The 18204-nt window shown below is 48.3% G+C and overlaps 1 protein-coding gene and 1 pseudogene across 6 annotated transcripts in view; both read right to left on the bottom strand.

Annotated features, from left to right (window-relative positions):
* CRAMP1 (cramped chromatin regulator homolog 1) overlaps window positions 1-18204 on the bottom strand; it is a 64156-nt gene that overhangs the window by 16557 nt on the left and 29395 nt on the right. For all 6 annotated transcript variants that reach the window (XM_060123716.1, XM_060123720.1, XM_060123717.1 and 3 more), the window contains exons 5-7: window positions 14778-14861; window positions 11520-11568; window positions 99-184 (exon numbers count right to left, since the gene is read on the bottom strand). In XM_060123716.1, the coding sequence (XP_059979699.1) occupies window positions 99-184; window positions 11520-11568; window positions 14778-14861 (219 nt within the window). The remainder of the gene's footprint in view (window positions 1-98; window positions 185-11519; window positions 11569-14777; window positions 14862-18204) is intronic.
* LOC132505504 (protein BUD31 homolog) lies at window positions 6880-7332 on the bottom strand (annotated as a pseudogene).

Here is an 18204-nt window from a genome sequence, read left to right as displayed (position 1 = left end):
CCGTGTTCCAGCTCAGCCCAGCTGGAGCCAGACAGCGAGCCTCCCCGACAGGAGTGAGCCCCAGGTGCGCGGCCCGGCCCAGCCCGTGTCTGACGTACCGTCCGGGTCACAGAGCTTCTTCAGGGCACGGCACATGGGCGCTTTGATCCGCAGGTTCCTCCCTTTGTACCGGACTGTGGTGGCCCTGGGAGAGGAGTGTTAAAGAAGCGCTGAGGCCTCTAAATGAAGTCACTCCCACCCCGCGCAGTAACTACGGGCCCCGGCTAAGCAAACACCCTGGCCTCCAGGGCTCATGCTCGGCCCCACGAGGGGGCCCCACACGTCCCCAAGAAGCTCCTGGAATCGTAGGCAGATGCGCATGACAAACGACAGAGCTGACTCTGGACCTTCCTGAGCACGCGTCATGCTGCAAAGAGGGCACCTGATGTTCAGGACGTACCCTGCCCTCCTGCCTGGTGACTCCGAGAGCCCTCTCACTGGAGCCCCAATCGGACGTCAGAAGGAATGCCCCTTCCCCTCCTCCAGGTCCCCAGAGCAGAAGGGCTCACCCACCTCTACATGACCTCTCAACCCGCCCCTAGGTGACCACCTCTGCAGGTCAGTGACATTCCCCAGTCAGTCCCTCTGCAAACCACACTAGGGGGGCCCAGAGAGGACGGGACATTGGAGGCCAGCAGGCATGAGTGCAACATGCTTGTGCTCCCCACACTGATCTGCAGGCAGGCCCACAGATATGGGTGACACTCTACCTTAATACTGCTGTGACAGTAACTTATATAATGTTAGGATTACATAAATTAAAGAAATACTACTATTAACTAATGAAAGGAATATGAAAACCGTAAAAAATAGCTCCCTCTAAGAAACACACTTGGAGTGCTTTGGGAATACTCAATAAAGGTAGATTGTTTTTAAAAGATGGCACACAAATTAAGTGTGAGCAAGACAACTATGAAAAATGACAGGGAAGGACCCTGCAGTCCCACTGCTTTGAGAGCCTACATTCTTGTTCCACTTGAAAACAGGAAATCACAAATGATGCATCTTGGCTAGAGCTTCCAAATAAAAACACCACAGAACTCTGAGGAGCAAGCCACCAAGAAAAGGTGTTGGCCAGCCACCAAATGGTTGGTGAACAAACCTAAGTTTATGTTTTACGAAAGGTTCAAGGTCCGTCTATATTGTTTTTATGACCCTGCTTTGTTTTTTACCTGTTTTTTAAAAATCGAATTACAATATTGTGTTAGTTTCAGATGTACAGCAAAGTGATTCTGTTATACACATATACATCCTTTATTGATTCTTACAGTATATTTCAATATTATAAGATATTGAATATAGTTCCCTCTGCTATACAGTAAACCCTTCTCTACTTTATATATGGTAATGTGGATCTGTTAATCCCAAACTCTTAATTTATCCCTCCACCTCACCCCCCTGCCTCTGGTAACCATAAGTTTGTTTTCTATGTCTGTCAGTCTGTTTCTGTATTGTAAATAAGTTCATTCGTACTGTTTTTTAGATTCCACATATGTCAGAAAATGTTTTGTCTATGTTCTCTTCTCGGAGTTTTATGGTGTTGTGTCTTATATTTAAGTTTTTTTTGTTTTGTTTTTGCGGTACGCGGGCCTCTCACTGTTGTGGCCTCACTCGTTGCAGAGCACAGGCTCTGGACGCACAGGCTCAGCGGCCATAGCTCACGGGCCCAGCCACTCCACGGTATGTGGGATCCTCCCAGACCGGGGCACGAACCCATGTCCCCTGAATCGGCAGGTGGACTCTCAACCATTGCGCCACGAGGGAAGCCCATATTTAAGTTTTTAAGCCATTTTGAATTTGTTTTTGTGTATGGTGGGAGGGAGTGTTCTAACTTCATTTATTTACATGCAGCTGTCCAGCTTTCCCAACACCACTTGCTATAGAGACTGTCTTTTCTCTATTGCATATTCTTGCCTCTTTTGTCGAAGATTAATTGACCATAGGTGTGTGGGTTTACTTATAGGCTCTCCATTCTATTCCATTGATCTATATGTCTGCTTTTGTGCCAATACTACACTGTTTTGATTACTGTAGCTCTGTAGTATTGTCTGAAGTCTGGAAGAGTTATGCCTCCAGCTTTGTTCTTTTTCCTCAGGATTGCTTTGGCAATTCTGGGTCTTTTGTGGTTCCATGTAAATTTTAGGATTATTTGTTCTAGCTCTGTGAAAAATTGTCGTGGGTAATTTGATAGGGATCACAATAAATCTATAGATTGGTTTGCACAGTATGGCCATTTTAACTATATTAATTCTTCCAATACAAGAGCATGGGATAACTTTCCATTTTCTTGAATCATTTTTTATTTGCTTTATCAGTGTTTTATAGTTTTCAACATATAAGTTTTTCACCTCCTTGGTCAGGTTTATTCCTAAGTTGTTTTATTTTTTTTTGGTGGGAGGGGTGTGATTTTAAACAGGATTTTTTTTTTAAACTTTCTCTTTCTGATATTTCATTGTTAGGGTAAAGAAATGCAACAGATTTCTGTATATTAATCTTGTATCCTGCTACCTTACCGAATTCATTTATCAGTTCTAATAGTTTTTGTGCTGAGCCTTTAGGGTTTTCTACACAGAGAATCACGTCATCTGCATATAATGATAATTTTACCTCTTCCAATCTGGATACCTTTTATTTCTTTTTCTTGTCCAATTGCTGTGGCTAGGACTTACAATACTACGTTAATTAGAAGTGGTGAGAGTGGGCATCCTTGTCTTGTTCCAGAATTTAGCGGAAAGGCATTCAGCTTTTTGCCGTTTGGTATTATGCTGGCTGTGGGTTTGTCATAAATGGTTTTTATTACGTTGAGATATGTTCCCTCTATACCCACTTTGGTGACAGTCAAATGCTTTTTTTGCCATCTAGTGAGATGATCATGTGGTTTTTGTCTTTTCTTTTGTTGATGTGGTGAATCGCACTGACTGATTCTCAAATGTTGAACCATCCTGTGACCCTGGGATGAATCCAACTTGATGGTGATGTATGATCTTTTTTATGTGTTGCTGGATTCAGTTTGCTCATATTTTGCTGAGAGTTTTTGCATCTAAATTTGTCAAAGATACTGGCCTGTAATTTTCTTTGTCTGGTTTTGGTATCAGGGTGATGGTGGCTTCATAGATTGACTTTGGAAGTGTTCCCTCTTCAATCTTTTAGAAGCATTTGAGAAGAATAGGTCTAAGTTCTTTGTATGTTTGGTAGAATCCCCCAGTGAAGCCATCTGGTCCTGCACTTTTGTTTTGAGGGAGCTTTTTTATTACAGATTCTATTTCATTTCCAGTGATTGGTCTGTTCAAATTATCTGTTTCTTCTTGATTCAGTTTTGGTGGGCTATGTATACCTAGAAACTTGTCCATTTCTTCTAGGTTGTCCATTTTGTTGGAATGTACTGTTCATAATATTTTTAAATGATTTTTTATATTTCTGAGGTATCAGTTGTTATTTCTCCTCTTTCATTTCTTATTTTATTTAGCTCCCCTCTCTTTTCTTCTTGGTGAGCCTGCCAGAGGTTTGTCAATCTTGTTTGTCCTTTAAAAACAAAACAGCTCTTGGTTTTACTGATTTTTTTTCTATTTTTAAATCTCTATTTACTTCCTCTCTGATCTTTATTATTCCTTCCTTCTACTGACTTTAGCTTTTGTTTGTTCTTCTTTTTCTAATTCTTTTAGGTGGTAGGTTAGGTTTACTTGGGATTTTTCTTGTTTTTTGAGGAAAGCCTGTATCACTATGAACTTTTCAGGACTGCTTTTGCTATAGATTTTGTATGGTTGTGTTTTCATTGTCTTGAGGGTTTTTAAAATTTTTTTTTTGTTTTTCCTCTTTGATTTCATCACTGACCCACTCGTTATTTCACAGCATGTTCTTTAGTCTCCGTGTAATCTTTTTTTTCTCATTTCTCTTTCTGTGGTTGATTTCTATTTCATGCTGTTGTGGTCAGAAAAGATGCCTGAAATAATTTCTATTCTCTTAAATTTGTTGAGGTTTGTTTTGTGTCCTACTATGTGGTCTACCCTAGAGAATGTTCCATGTACACTTAAAAAGAATGTATATTCTGGGTTTTTTTAAATTAATGTCCTATAGATATCAATCAAGTCTAACTGTTCTACTGTGTCATTTAGGATCTCTGTTGCCTCACTGATTTTCTGTCTGGAAGATCTGTCCGTTGACGTCAGTGGGGTGTTAAAGTCTCCTACTATTATTGTACTCCCATTAATTTCTCCCTTTGTGTCTGTTAGTATTTGTTTTATGTATACAGATGCTCCTATATTAGGTGCATATATATGTTAATGACTGTGAGATCTCCTTCTCGTACTGATCCTTTTACTGCTATATAGTGTCCTTCTTTCTCTCTTTGTGGTCTTTTTTTTTTTTTTTTGGCTGCGCCATGTGGCTTGTGAGATCTTAGTTCCTCAACCAGGGATTGAACCTGGGCCACAGCAGTGAAAGCACCGAGTCCTAACCAATGGACAGCCAGGGAATTCCCTATGGCCTTTGTTTTAAAGTCTATTTTGTCTGAGTATCGCTATCCCTGCTTTCTTGTCATTTGTATTTGCATGAAATATCTTTTTCCATTCCCTCACTTTCAATCTATAATGTGTCTTTCTCTCTAAAGTGGGCAGTCTGTTGTAGGTTCTTGTTTTACTATCCAATCTGCCACTCTGTGTCTTTTGATCAGAACATTTAGTCCATTGACATTTAAAATAATTACTGACAAGTATGTATTTATTGCCATTTTAAACAGTGTTTTCCAGTTGACTTTGTATTTCTTTGTTCTTTTCTTCTTTTCGTTTTTCCTTTTGTGGCTTGATGGTTTTCTTTTGTATCATTCTTGAGTTCCTTTCTGTTTGGTTTTTGTGAATATACTGCATGTTTTTGATTTGTGGTTACCCTGGTTTTCAAGTATGTTAACCCATAACTGTATCTACTTGCTTTAAACTGGTAGTCATAGAAGCTCAAACACATTCTAAAAGATCCGCATTTTCTTACTTTCCTCCCCCATATTTTGTGATTGTGAGGTCTTATTTTACATCTTCATGTTTATCCTTTTGCTGTTCATTGTAGTTATAATCGCTTTCATAGAATTTTTTTATTATTTTTTAAATCTATGTGCTGGTGGGACTTCCCTGGTGGCACAGTAGTTAAGAATCCGCCTGACAATGCAGGGGAAATGGGATTGAGCCTGAAACAGGAAGATCTCACATGCCACGGAGCAACTAAGCCTGTGCGCCACAACTACTGAGCCTGCGCTCTAGAGCCCGTGTGCCGCAACTACTGAAGCCCGTGCACCCAGAGCCTGTGCTCCGCAACAAGAGAAGCCACTACAATGAGAAGCCCGTGCACCACAACGAAGAGTGGCCCCCGCTCACCACAACTAAAGAAAGCCGGCATGCAGCAACAAAGACCCAACACAGGCAGAGATAAATACATAAATAAATAAATAAATTTAAAATATATATATGTAATAGGATAAACTTGTTGTGGAGTTAGGGAACCGAGCAGCTTTAAAAAAATAAATAATAATCTATGTACTAGCTTATTTAAAGTGACCTTCAATCCTTTTATGTATTTCCCTTTCCTACTGTGATGTTTCCCTTTCCTATAGATTCTTGTTCTCTTTTATTTAGAGAAGACCTTTCAATATTCTTTTTAGGATAAGTTTAGTATTGCTGTATTCCTTTAGTTTTTGCTTGTCTGAGAAATTCTTTATCTCTCCTTCAGTTCTAAATGATAATCCTGCTGGGTAGAGTGTCCCTGGTTGCAGGTTTTTCCCTTTCAGGACTTTGAATTTATCTTGCCACTCCCTTCTGGCCTGCAAAAGTTTCTGTAGAGAAATCAGCTGATAGCCTTATGTGGGTTCCTTTGTAACTGACTGTTTTTCTCTTGCTGTCTTTACAATCCTCTCTTTAACTTTGTTTTTTTACGGTACGTGGGCCTCTCACCGTTGTGGCCTCTCCCATTGCAGAGCACAGGCTCCGGACGCGCAGGCTCAGCGGCCATAGCTCACGGGCCCAGCCACTCCGTGGCATGTGGGATCCTCCCGGACCGGGGCACAAACCCGTGTCCCCTGCATCGGCAGGCGGACTCTCAACCACTGCGCCACCAGGGAAGTACCCTCTTTAACTTTTGTCATTTTAACTATGATATGTCTTAGAGTAGGTCTGTTTGGGTTCATATTGTTTTGGACCCTCTGTGCTTCCTGTCCCTTGATACGTTTCCTTCTTTAGGTTTGGGAAGTTTTCAGCTATAATTTCTTCAAATACATTTTTGATCCCCTTTTCTCTTTCTTCTCCTTCTGGAATTCCTTTTATGCATAGATTGGCACACTTTATATTAATCCATAGATCTCATATGTTGCTTTCATTTTTTTTCATTTGTCTGTCTGCTGTTTTGATTGGGTGATTTCTGTTATTCTATCTTCCAGATCACTTATTCATTCTTCTACATTATTTAGTTGCTATTTACTGTCTTTAGCTCAGTTTTCATCTTGGTAATTGAGTTGTCTGATTTTGACTGGTTCCTCTTTATACTTTCTAGATCCTTATGACAGTGATCTACATTTCTAACAACAGTCTTTCTTAATTCCTTCAGCATTTTTATTACCTCCTTTTTGAGCTTGGGGTTTGGTAGACTAGAGAGGTCTGTTTCATCATTTGTTCTCTCAGAGGATTTCTCTTGTTCTTTTACTTTATTTTTTTAAAGATTTAAAAGTCTTATTTCTACAAATCACAGCTGATGAACATGAAACCTTCATACGTGGGCACCACTCTACAGGAACAGCTGTTCCCAGGAAAGGGGTGGCTTGACATGCAGAAACCTGCACAGTCCAAAGTCCAGGGCAGAGTGGGGTCAGGGGGCCCAAGGGCCTCTGCCAGAGCAGCCCCAGCAGCCACAGAGCATGCACTTGATGATCCGGTCCACTGACAGCTTATTTTGGGGTCCTGGCAAACGCAGTTTGTCCTCAAATCGGTGTTCCATGTCTGAATGCACCTCAGGCAGCATGATTTCTCATACACCTGCTTTTTCCGTTCTGCGATTAGGTTTTACCTGCATAGCCTTCTTTGATATAATACTCATATAGTTCTTTTTATGTCTTTCCGCTTTTAGAAGAGATCAAAAATATAGTGGGTTTTCTGGTAGTGGATCTTGAAGATGGGCCACAGAGATTCCACTTTCCTATTTTCCTCATGAGGTTCTGTTTCAGCTTCTCTCATCTTTTGATCTAATTCATCCAATGTTGGCTCCATCAACTCCCAGTCATCTAGGGGAGCTTTCCAGCTTCTTCTGACTTTAGGCATTTTTCCCACAAGATAATTTGCAAAGATCTTAGTGTCTGTTTCCCAAGAGTATAACAGAAAGATCCCTGGTCTCTTCAGTTACAGACGTAGGTTCTTGTCCAGCTCTACCAATCAGTACATGACTTTGGGGAGATCACATTCCCTCTCTGGTCCTCAGTCTTATCAGAACCTCTGTCGCTGTCGGATGCCCCTTCTCTATCCTCTTGTTCTTTTAACTGGGAGTAGTTCCCCTGCTTTTTCATTTTACTTATATTTCTCCAGTTATCTGGACAAGAAAACTCCAGGAAGCCAGCTCCCCTGCCATTGTGTTAGGAGGGGAGATTCAGAGAGGATGGAAGTCTGCAGTGACCAAGGCCTCCACTGAGACCAAGTGCTTGAGTCTTAACTACCTCAACCCAGGGGAAATACAGGCAGCAGAGCACTCCCAGGGATGTGCTGATGAGGCTGGAGTGGGGGTGCAGGAGTGGGAACCAAGAACATCAAGTCAGTTCTTAATTGCCTCCAAAGAAGGGTGCTGGGAACAAGTGGATGTTTCTGCCATCCATCCCAAACAAAACACAACAGTAGCAGGAAAGATTTAAAGAGCAGAGGGAGCCGTGTCACGTGGCACTTGTGTTTGTGATAACCACATTTTCCGTTAAACTGCTGTTTTGTGACTTCCTTTTTTTTTTTTTTTTTTTTAGTGAAATTGAACAGCCTCTGCTTTATGTAGAGAACCATTCCGAGGTTACGAGCCCCTTCCCTTTCTCACAAATGGAAGTTCTATGAGCAGCCTGAGGCTGGAGCCGGCACAGGTGAAGCCTGGCCCCAGCGCAGGCTGCAGAGGTGCACCTGCAGGAGAATCAGGTCCTGCCCTCTGTCAGATGGAACAATGCGGAGGGTCCTATTTGAATCCTCCACTAGTGTCACAAAACAAGCAACAGAGTAATCCCTCTATGTGCATGGGAGTCAGGCTTTCCTTTCTGATATGAGGTTCATTTTCTTCTCTGCAAAGTTACTTGATAAATCTAATAAGCATGTGCTAAGTTCTATGCTGCTGGGTCTGTGACCAATGTAGTAAGATTCAACTTTAGAGCTTTTCTCAATTCATTTACTCCTTAATCCAATTCTACCATTTTATAACAAAGGGAGATTGACAGTTAACTGGAAAAGGTCTGCATGAGAGGCAGGAACAGGAAGTTAGTTAAATACTCAATGTTTTTTGGTCTTAAGTCAAGGAGTACTTTTCCACAGGCACCTTACTAATTTCCCCCATCTCTGTCTCACTTTTACAGGCCTTTTGCTTTGTTCTTAAAAACTGATGATGTGTTGGCGAAAGAACACACAGTAAATCAACAGAACAGAATTTCAAGTCTGGAAATAGACCCACATAGCACAGTCAACAGACCTGAGATGAAGGTGAAAAAGCAGCTAATGGAGGAAGGATGGACCCTCCAGCAGAGGGGGCCAAAACAACCGGACACCCACAGGCCACAAACTGAACCTTGGCATAAACATCACATCGTGTACAAAAGTTAATTCAGAGTGGATTGTGGATTTATATGTCAGACCGTAAAACTTTTAGAAGAAAACACAGGAAAAAACTTCATGACCTCAAGTTAAGCAACGACTTCTTAGATGTGACACTAAAACACAATCCATAAATGAAAAAGATGACAAACTGGACTTCATCACAGCTGAAAACGTCTACCCTTTGAAGGACACTGCTAAAGAGAGTGAGAAGGCAGGCCACAGACTGGGAGGAAAGATTGGCAAATCGCCTACCTGACAAAAGACTTGTGTCTGGAATATATAAAGGACACTCAAACGCAATGGGCACAAGATTTGAAGAGGCACCTCACCAAAGAAGATACACAGATGGCCAGTGAGCATAACAATGGTGTTCAACATCACTAGTCCTCAGGGAAACGAAGTCAAAACCACAATGAGACACCCCTTCACCACTGGGTGAAGAACAGACTAAACACACCAAGTGTGAGGAGCACCCGGAACCCCACCTGGAAAGCAGGCTGGCAGCTCCTTATAAAGTCTGCATGTGCTCACGACCTCCTCCCCTGGGGATTTGCTCAGGCAAGATGAGGCAAAAAGCTGGAGGCCAATGCCGAGTCATTTACTCTCTGTAAACAGCCCGTGTCCCTCACTGGGGGTTGGATCAACAGACCACAGAACAGCCATACTAGGGACACTACTCCACAGAGGCATGGACCACAGACACACGCAGCCACATGGACAAATCTCAGGGTGTACTGCTGAGTGGAAGATGCCAACCTTGGAAGGCCACACACGGTACAATCTCACTGAGATGACATTCCGGGAAAGGTGTGTATGCACAACACTGCTCGAACATCTTAGACCCTGGAGCAAACATAGCTTCCACCTGATGGGCACAGGGCAGGTGTGAGGGTAGGAAGGAAGGCCAGATGCTAAAGCTGCAGCAGGTGAATAGGGAGGTGCAATAGACAACCCCCAGGGCTAAGGCTGGTGGCCTCTCTTCCTACTTGCCTCTGACCACCCCCCACACCTCTGGGAGGCTCCATGTGCCCAGTGGTACCAGCTGGCCAGGTCACCTTCACTCCTCGGCCGCTGGGGAGAATCACTGCTTTTTCACATGGCAGTGATACGTACAACCTAGTCACTCTCAGGCCTGGCTCCAAACTGATGGTAGTTCATAGACACAGAGCCTTGAGGGTCCAACATGAGCCTCTGTAAGGTCAGACGCTGGGCTGGAGCCAAAGCAGAAATGCACACAGTCAACCTGGCAGGGACTCAACCTGAGGGATGGGGGCTCGCTGGTCGTCCAACACCAGGCCGAGGGAGGAAAAAACTAGGGTGCAAGACAACGTCCCGCTGATGTAGCAGAGGCCAGGGAAACTTCCCAGGGATGGCTCGACCTACAGGACAGCTGGCCATCGAGCAGCAGGGGCCTGGGGATGGCAGGCGGGTCCGTCTAAGATGAGGAGTGGAGAGGTCCACGTGGGAGCGCAGAGGCTCTGATGGGGTGAGTGGGAGGGACAGGGTGGCTGCCAATGAGGACCCCACACCAGGTGAGAAATCCAGACCATGTAACGGGGGATGGTCAGGCTGTGACTTGGAGTCCAGCACAGCCGCAGTGCTGAGGGACTAGGCCACAGCAGCCATGAGAGAGGCAAGGGGCTGCGAGAGACGGACAGGCCCGCCTGCCATGCTTCCAGCTACTTGCAGAGAGGAGTGAGAGGCGCTGACTGAGAGACCCTCAGAGTGCAAGGTCGGGGGCATCCTTCCCAGGAAAAGATGCTGGAGGCTTCCAGCTGGAACACAGGAAATATCCAGGCCGTAATGGGACTTGTACATCGAGGCAGAGAAATGGGGGACAAGTCAGATCTGGGATCCTTCACCCAGAAAAGGTAACAGAGGCCCTGGGAAGAGTTAAAGTAGCCAAAGGAGAGGGTGCAGGGACAGGAGAGCCTGGGGGCAGTGCCGGGACAGCCCCAGGAGGGCGGTTCCGGAAGCTGGAGAGCAGCTCAGGGTCAGACACCTGGCTGGTGCCCAGGGACCTACTAGCAAGGCTGTCAGAGTGCAGGGGGCAGCGGGCAAGCCAAAGGGCCACTGGGCAACTCAAGGACAGGGCACCGTGGCTTTTCCATGCAGCAAGTCCTGGTACGGCCTCTCTGGCGCAGAAACGGTCACAGCAGTCAGGTCAGAGCTGCGTGGGGGTCCCCAGTGGTTTTGTGTGATCGGGAGGCCAGGAGTGTGAGAGCAGAACAGAGTCAGACCCAGCTTGACCTCGAGAGGCACAAGGAGGAACGGCAGGCAGAGGAAGCGCGGGAGGACCAGAAACATGCACCAGGAAGGCCGGGAGGGCAGGCCTTCTAGAAGCAAAGGAGACCCCCACACCATGAAATGCACAAGGTTGAGGAAAAGAGTGAGACAGTGAGAAGGTGAGGGCTGAGTGGAGACCCGCAGAAGAACAAGGACGGGGCCCCCAGGACGGGGAGAAGCTGGGGGCAGGTCAATCAGTTCCCCGGGCTGGCCACCTCCTCACGGGCAGATGCTTAACTGTGAGGGTGTCAGGGCTAACCCTGAGGACTTCAGGATTTAATGGTCCTCACTGAGAAAAGGGGAGAAAACTGCACATATTTCGAGGTCTATATTTGAGAGAAAAGTGCAAATTCCCACAAGGAGCCGGCCTGCCTCACACACAGCTCTACTCACCCAGCCTGAATGAGCTCATTCAGCTTCGTGGCGTTCTTGTCGTCCATGCCTTTGATGGAAAAACAAACACACGTGAACATCAAGTAGTCAGGAGCGAAGCCCAGCAAGACCCCACATAATAATCTCCAACGCAGACTCCAAACCACTCAATGGGGTAGTCAAGGTCTTCCACAGTTAAGACCCCATGTTAGCTGCAGGCCCTCCCCCAGGGCCCGCACACGTCACCTGTGCTGAGAGCACTGTCTTTGCCCACCTGGACATCCTCGGGGAGGGGACCACTCCCACCTCTGCACAGCTCATCACGCCTCCAAACCCCCGCTCCAGCCCCCCTGCCGCGCTGGACTGCCACTCGCCCCAGTCAGAGACTCCCCTTTCTCCGGGCCCACCTTGCCCCACGCACTCTTGTCCTGCGTGGCTCCTGGGTTACCTGTGGGCCCGCCTCCGTCAGCTCTGAACTACGGACTGACACCCTGCGTGTTTACTAGAGCAGACGCTCCTTTCCTCTGCCCCACCCCCCACTCATTGCTGCCCTCAGGACACGCGAGATAGGAAGTGTAGTAATCAGGTAAAAGGAGGATGGAGGTGGTACATATGTGCAGGCCACTGTGAGATTCTTTGAACCCTGCTGAATATTTGAGGAATAAAACACAACGGGCCACAAACACGCAGCCAGGCTGAAAACCAAAGACAAGGACAAAACCTTAAAAGCAGGCGGAGAAAAACAACGCATCCCCTACAGAGGAGAAAGGACATAAATGGCCAGTGACCTCTCAGCCATGAAGAAAAAACTGTCATCAAAATCCCACATCCGGCAAAAATACCTTTTAAGAACAAAGATGAAATAAAGACTTTTCAGATAAATGATAATGGAAAGAATTCACAGCCGGCACAGAGGCATGGTGAGAAAGCCTGAAGGAAGCCCAGCAGGCTGAAGGGACATGTGCCAGATGGAAACGGATCTTCAGGAAACAGTGCTTGGCACCAGGGAGGGCAAACGCAGACCCCATCCCTAAACAAGCCAGATGCAACCCTGCCCTCCAACAGCATGGACCACACAAGCACAGTCAGCGTAAGTGACCGCTGGGGCTATGTGTGAGCATGTGACACTAGAGCCAGCCTGTCGGGGACGTTCATGGACCTGTGAGCTGAGACCAAAGGGGAGGGAAGGGCCCACAGGTCCTGCATCCGGCAGCCTGGAGGGACAGAGTGACAGACAGAAGGCCCGGAGGGTGGGACCACCACAACTTCGGGGTTCAAGTCACCAGATGGGAGCACCATGCAAGCAACCTCCCTTTGAAGAGAAGCCATTTCAACCAACTGGTGAGGACTGCAGACAGCCAAGGTCTTCCCCGGCCTGTCCTGATACCCGCATGGCACCAGGCCTGGGGCAAAGTGTGACTTGTCACTCAATAGCCCAGGAGGCTTGAATGGTCATCCGTTTCCATCGAAACTGAGGGTCCTCAGGCCCTTTTCAAGGGGGAACGCCGCCCAGCTCACGCAGCTGCTGTGACACAAGGTGAGGTGTGTCAAAGGACCAGGAACCCAGCAGAGACTCAGTCTATGTCTTAAGAATTGGATGTCTGGAGACCTCAGTTACAAAAAATATGTTAACAAAGAGCACGCTCTGACCACTGGAGCTCAGACACGTGTTCCCAGTAGCCCAGAAAAGGCTACCACTGTGTGCAGGGCACGTGGACAACTGCCCATCCCAGCGAGCTCCTTCCCCCACAAACTTTCACCAAAGGACACAATAATGTCCCAGCAGGTGGATCAGTGGGTGGGTGCCGTGGGGGCTCAGAATGAGAGCCCCACCAGGGTGGAGTGCTGTGAAGCAGCTTTGGGAGCCCCAAGCCCAGGTGGGGCCTCACGGGGATGTGCGTGCGTGTGTGTGTATGTGTGTGTGTGTGTGTGTGCATATGTGTGTACACGTGCACTTGAGTGCTGCTGGACCAAGAGGGACCAACCAGGTGTCACCAGCAGGAGCAGATGAGCTGGAGGGGACGCCAGGCAGGAAGACGTGTTGAAGTCCAAGTGCAGAGGCCCCTTGGGTCGGGGGACCCAGGTGACACCCCAAGGGTAACAGGAAGCTGACAAGAGGATGAGGCCTGCCTCCTGTGGGGAGCACTCGGGCTGGGATGCTGGGATGTGGGAGATGGAGGACGGGGCCCCAGCATGTTGCCAGGACCAGGAGCATTTTAGGGCAAGGACAGAGAGGAGGATGGACAAGGAAGCAGGGATTCCAGGGGGTGGGGCCCCAGAGCCCCCTCAACAGCACTCAAAGCAGGAGCCGGGGGTTTGTTTAAGTAAGTCGTCAGCCTGCAGGAGCATGGGGTGGGGAGCCAGGCCGCCTGTCCCTTCCTTCAGAGGCTCCTGGACTTCTTGCCTGTTTCAGGAAGGGCAGGTCACCCAGGGAATGCCCACCCTGCCCGCCCTCCTGCCCGGCTATGACGTGTTAGGTGACAGCTTACAATCATCTCATAGTGTCTCATTTAATCTTCAGAGTGGCCCTGCGGGTGTGTGCCCTTCCAACCCACGTGACAGGCGGACAACTGGGGGCTGGAGAGGCGAGGCTGAGGCCTCTTGTCTGTGGTCACATGCGGAGGCCAGAGCACCTGTGCATCTAAAAGGAATCTAGTTACAAGGAGATGCTCAGAGCAAGGCAAAGGGAGGGGCCCAGACCCTTCAGTGTACCAGGGTCGGGAAAGGCCAGAAAGTGGGGGCTGTTCTAGGTCAAGACTCAAGAGACACAGCAACTGTGAGCGGGCACTGTTCCCGATAGGCATGCCCTGCCTGGCATGGTGGGACGCACTGGGAGATCTGAGTTTGGACAGGATACCAGGTGAGGCTGTGGTACCCACTTGATAAATCTTAAATGTGCTTGCTGGGCATGCAGGAGAATGTCGTTGTTCACCGGGGCCAATGGCTGAGGGGTTTAGAGGGGGCTCAGACGGCTGCAACTTACAGTCACACAGCTGAGCAAGAAAAAATGCAAGTGTGTGGAGGAGGGACAGGAACGGGAGAGACAGTAACACAAACAAGGCCAAGGTTCAGGACCCATGAATCTAAATGATGGTATGTGGGGGTTGTTACGTTCTCCTTCGATTTTTCGGTATATTAAAACGTTCTGTGCATTAAAATGTTTTCAAAATGTAAGTCGGAGAGAAAACAGAAGAGCCCCCAGTACTAAAACTCCAACTGTAAGAGGATAGCAGGCAGGCCCTGCCGGGAGGAGGCCACCCCTGAACAAAGGGTACTCACAGCCCCCGATCTTCTTGCGCAGCTCCCCATAGCAGATCAGGCCATACAGCTCCTGGGACGACTTCTTCAGCCCGCGAGAGAACACTGAAAATGAGGAAAGGTTGCGGCTTTAGAAGGAGAAAACACAGATGTGCGGGGCTTGCCCAGCTTGTGCACACCAGGGTGCTGGGGGACACTTCTTGGCTTTGACCACTGCACCATGGACCAAGGGGCGTTAACATCAGGGGATACTGGGCAGAGTACACAGCAACATGGTGCTGTTTTTGCAATTTTCAAAATAAAAAGTTAAAAGAGAAAAAGGGGGTGGTTTAGAAAACTAGTCGTAACAGGCACAGCAATTTCCCCAGAGAGGAAAACGGGACGTCCAGCATGGCCGGCTTCCGCGAGGCAGAGGAGTGTCAGGACCACCTTCTCTGTGCACAGAACCCACCCAAGCTCAACGAGGGGCTGGCAGCACTGGAACCAAGGAGGCCCACCTCTCATGCCTCCTGGGACGACAGACAACTCGCCCCAGGCCTGGGGCCAGAAGGAAGAGGAAATGTGGCTTGAGTGCTCCGGACGCCCCCTTGCTTGTCAGCAGCAGACCACAGCATGATTTGGGAGGCAACATCCAGGGTTAAGCCAGCCCATGTATAGCCTGCTCGTGGCTGGAGGAGACCACATCACCAGGTATGAGCAGAAGTGCTGAGGGAGGCTCCAGAGGCTCTGTAACAGACTGATTCGGCCCCGATGCCCGCCCTGGACACCTACCTGCAGGCGTCTCTGACACAGGAAAGAAATCCTCACGTGCTCAAGCCACTGTTACCTTCAGTGTATTGTGTGAAGCCAAGCCTGACGGTGCCTTGTAAGTCTGGTTACTGCCCAGTTGGCCCCTTTCTGATCATCTCACAGGGCAGTGACCACTGCCATGTGTCCCTCTCACAACTGTTCTCTCCCCAGAGACCCCCTTTCAAAGATTTGGCTGTGTGCGATTACAACAATAGGAAAGGAAAAGAAAAGTATATTAGTAAATAGAAAGTAAAGTTCTGAATGAATGACCTAAAACAAGGATTCTGAACCTCGGATAGCCTCTGAGGAGCCTGGGGCTCTGCTAAGATCACACGCCAACCATTCCCGAAGGTTCTCCTGAGAGAAAGACTGACAGTCTCAGCAGACTCTTACAGGGACGGCTACTCGGGAAACTTACGATCCACTATGCAGTCGATAAACAAATGTGGGCTTTCAGACAATGGAACAGTACTCAGCCACAGAAAGGAATGAACGGACCCTACAAAAGCCTAACACACCGTACAACCTGGAAGCACCTGGAAAACGTCATGCTCAGTGAAAGAAACCGGACACTAAAGGCCCCGCATTGTATGACTCCACTGATATGAAGCGTCCAGGAGAGACAAAGATCTGTGGCTCCGTGGTTGCCGGGGCTGGGGGAGGGGCTGCAAAACAGCTGCACAGCGTGGAACCCAGTGTGACCACCAGTGCAGCACCAAGAGGCGGGCAGGCCTCTGGCCTCACACGGTCAACCGGCTGCCACCAGCTCTGAAAGGTGATCAGGACCAGCGAGAGACCTCGGTGCAGCCCTCGGCTCAACAGAAAGAAGGCACTTCCCATGGGGCCACACCGGGACACCAAGGGCATGTGGGTCAGGCAGAAGACACTGCAGAGGGGCTTCCCTGGTGGCACAGTGGTTAAGAATCCGCCTGCCTATGCAGGGGACAAGGGTTCGAGCCCCGGTCTGGGAAGATCCCACATGCCACAGAGCAACTAAGCCCATGTGCCACAACTACTGAGCCTGCACTCTAGAGCCTGTAAGCCACAACTACTGAGCCTGTGTGCTGCAACTACTGAAGCCCATGTGCCTAGAGCCCATGCTCTGCAACAAGAGAAGCCACTGCAATGAGAAGCCTGTGTACTGCAATGAAGAGTAGCCCCGGCTCACTGCAACTAGAGAAAGCCCAAGCGCAGCAACGAAGACCCAACGCAGCCAAAAATAAATAAATTTTTTTTAAAAAGTTTAAAAAAAGAAGACACTGCAGAGAAGGGAGAATGGCGCCAGCGGGGCTGACCCTGCAGAGCTAACTGTGGAACTGAGGGCAGCTGATGCATCCACCCTTCATCCAAGTTGGAAAAAGGGCTGAAGGGGAATGATACCTCCAGTGGGGGAGGGGAGTTTAGGAGGCTGTCCAGCAGGGGGAGGTGATAAAAATGCCCAGGAAAGACACAACCACTCTAGATGTCCCACAGAGCCCAGTGTGGCCGCCCTGCGACACGCCTCTGGACCTCAGGGCAGACGATGCACCACGTCCACACCGGGAGCCTGGGTGGTCCACTCTGCCCATAGCCTGGTGGCGGTGAAAGCACAGAACGTGCTAGAGCACGGCTCCAGGAATGACCCCCCACCGCCTGATCTCCAGGTAGCTTCCTACCCCCTTCCTCTTCTCGTGTTGCTGAGGCCTTCACATTGGAAGTGAGTGTTTCGAGACCAGCCAAAGCAGATGAAAGACCTGCTCTCGTGGAATGACTTTCAGAAAGAACAGACTATGTAACAACAAAAAAGAGAAATGCGGAAGACAGAGAAAGAGCCAAACAGCTAAAACTCGTTTCTGCGTGTCAGCCTGGAGGGAGGGAGGGTGTTCGTGATGATGACAGATATTAACAACAGCACACTGGACTCGACAGGACCAGAGTCGATATTTTCAAATCAACTAGGGATCTGAGCAACAGTCTGAGCTAAGGATGGGCACAGCCAGCAGAAACACAGACTCCGTGGAGACGGCCTGACAAAGAACAAAATGCTGCCAACTTGCCACAAAGCACCACAGCCATCGAGAGGCTTACGTTCATGGCCACGTGGACATTGAGAGCACACGCGCATGCGCCCACGCGCACGTGCACACGCACACACACCAGTAGCAAAAGACTTGTGGGTCAGACCGAGGGACTGCTGCAAAGCATGGAAACTGAGCGCCCACTTCCCAGGGTCCCTAGAAGGAGCAGCAACATCACTACACAGATATGGCACTAGAAGAGGTTGGAGCCACCATTCTCTTTGTGTTGTATCTTCCTCATCAAGATGTCAGGCTGGACGGGCGGCCCCTGAAGCAGAAGGCTTTTAAGCAGGAAAGTACCTTAAAAAGACTCGTGAGAAGCACAAGGATTTAACTGGCCAGAGAGAACCTCGGTGGGGTCATAAACTCAGCAGAAAGCAGGCACTGCACGTGGGGCCTCGCATGAAACAGGACTTGCCCAGAGCAACATGCACTCGTCTGTCAGGTACTCCTTTCTGCCTTTGTCATGGACAGAACCAGATGGGAAATGCAGGGAGAGGCACACAGACCCCCAGGACAGAGGGCCGGACACGCACCTTCCGGGAGGGTTGTCAGACAGTGCTGTGACGGGATGTTCACAATGAGACAATTAGCAGTAACGT

The sequence above is a fragment of the Lagenorhynchus albirostris genome, chromosome 15, assembly GCF_949774975.1.
Source record: "Lagenorhynchus albirostris chromosome 15, mLagAlb1.1, whole genome shotgun sequence".
Lineage (NCBI taxonomy): Eukaryota > Metazoa > Chordata > Mammalia > Artiodactyla > Delphinidae > Lagenorhynchus > Lagenorhynchus albirostris.
Note: the sequence above shows the minus strand (reverse complement) of the source record. Positions and strands in the feature narration are given on the sequence as shown.